Here is a 1,609-nt window from a genome sequence, read left to right on the forward strand (position 1 = left end):
ACAATAAGTGAGCTCATTAAGCATGCAACTCCTCAGTCTTGCAAGCTGTTGCGATAAGCAGCTGTTGCAAGAGGGTAAAAGGTTGAATTATCAACTTGGACAGCACAGCACTTCATTCAGCCAGCCCGGGACAGTATTTGAGCAATAGCTCCATTACTGTGGAGTATACCTCTGACTACAGCACACAAGCAAAGCATCAGTGGTATTTCAGTGACATGCTTCCCCACCCAGCAAGCAAGACACTCCCAGAAATTAATTGTCAAAAATTTATTATGAAAGCTTCAATAGCAGCAAATATTTCAATAAAAGTTATTGCATTATTAAACCAGTTCTGCAGAGTGACCCAAGAGGCCTGTTGAAGTCTGTCTGCTTTGGAATCTCTGTATTTGTCTCAGTAACCAGTCCCCAGCAGTCCACCAAATATTGAAACTTTCTCCTGTGTGTTTTGCAGACAGCACCAACAGTTCCTAGTTCCAGAACTCTATCCAGTCCTTCTGGAAAGTTTTGGCCCACTTCCCCCAACTTTCTCTCTCCCTTCTGAAACAGCTCCACATGGCTGACAAACTTGCAATACTTCTTTCAGTTCCATGGTATGTCAGCCTCTCCATGGTTGCAGCCTACTGAGGCTCACTGGTGAGGTGAGCTGTTCTCTCTTTCTCCTCTGTAAGAGCCCACTGCATGCCAGTCTGAGGGACCTTAATCCAGTCTCTTGACCAGGCTAATCCATGGAATCAGCAGCTTGTTGCGCAGTTTGGTGAACCCACACCACGTTGAGAATGCAACAAAGGTTTCAGCCTCCCCAGTGCACCGGGTCACCATCACTCGGGCAGGGTGATGGTTGGCACCCAGTCATTGACATTTCGGCTCTCTTCACAAAACAAGTTCAGGTTTTCAAGAGCTGGGTCCTTCCAGCCTTCTTCACTCGGGTTCTGCCAGAAAGAAAAAAAGTTGCACACCATGAGTGCTGCCCGCTAGCTGAGGTCAGCATAATATTTACAGAAGCATTAGCTTAGGATGCCAGGCACTTCCAGACAGTTTCTGTCCTGACACAGACAAGGCAGGAAGCAGAGATGTTGCCCTTGTGGACAAGGGAGGAAACCCACAGTTACGAGAAGTGCTGCCTCCTCCTACTACTACTACTGCTCAGCTGACTGTCTGTGTGCCAAGCGCCCTTTCTGTGCCCAGAGGAGGACTCGACCACCAGCCGCGGGCGAAGGGGCCGCCCCGACAGGCTGCGGCCGTGCGGTGCCGAGCCCGGCAGCGGCGGGGGGACAGCGCTCGCCTCCCGCGGGACACCCACCGTGATGAGGATGCAGTGCAGGTCCCGCGGCTCCCCGGACTCCTCGCTGGGCCCCACGATGGCCGCCAGCTTGGCCACGTCGTTCACCCGCACGATGTCGATGTCGTTCTCGCAGCAGAAGGCTTGGATCAGAGTGAAGTGGATCTGCAGGGCGATGTCCCCCTCGTCCTCCTGGTCCGCGGCCAGCACGCAGAACGCGACGTTGTCAGGGTCGCTGTAAGAGAGAAGCGGCGTCTCGATGAGCCCCGCGGCCGGCGCCGGCCACCCCCGCCGCCCCGACTGAGCACATTCCCCCGGTCCCGCCGCCCT

The 1,609-nt window shown here is 54.1% G+C and overlaps 1 protein-coding gene across 1 annotated transcript in view; it reads right to left on the reverse strand.

Moving 5' to 3' along the window:
- Nucleotides 1–252: 252 nt before the first annotated feature.
- GADD45G (growth arrest and DNA damage inducible gamma) overlaps nt 253–1,609 on the reverse strand; it is a 2,718-nt gene continuing 1,361 nt past the window's right edge. Inside the window, exons 2-3 of the mRNA XM_029965463.1 lie at nt 1,301–1,607; nt 253–929 (exon numbers count right to left, since the gene is read on the reverse strand). Of these exons, the coding sequence (XP_029821323.1) occupies nt 819–929; nt 1,301–1,607 (418 nt within the window). The 3' untranslated portion in view covers nt 253–818. The remainder of the gene's footprint in view (nt 930–1,300; nt 1,608–1,609) is intronic.

Source organism: Manacus vitellinus, unplaced genomic scaffold, assembly GCF_001715985.3.
Source record: "Manacus vitellinus isolate BGI_N305 unplaced genomic scaffold, ASM171598v3 scaffold_9_pilon, whole genome shotgun sequence".
Taxonomy (NCBI): Eukaryota; Metazoa; Chordata; class Aves; order Passeriformes; family Pipridae; genus Manacus; species Manacus vitellinus.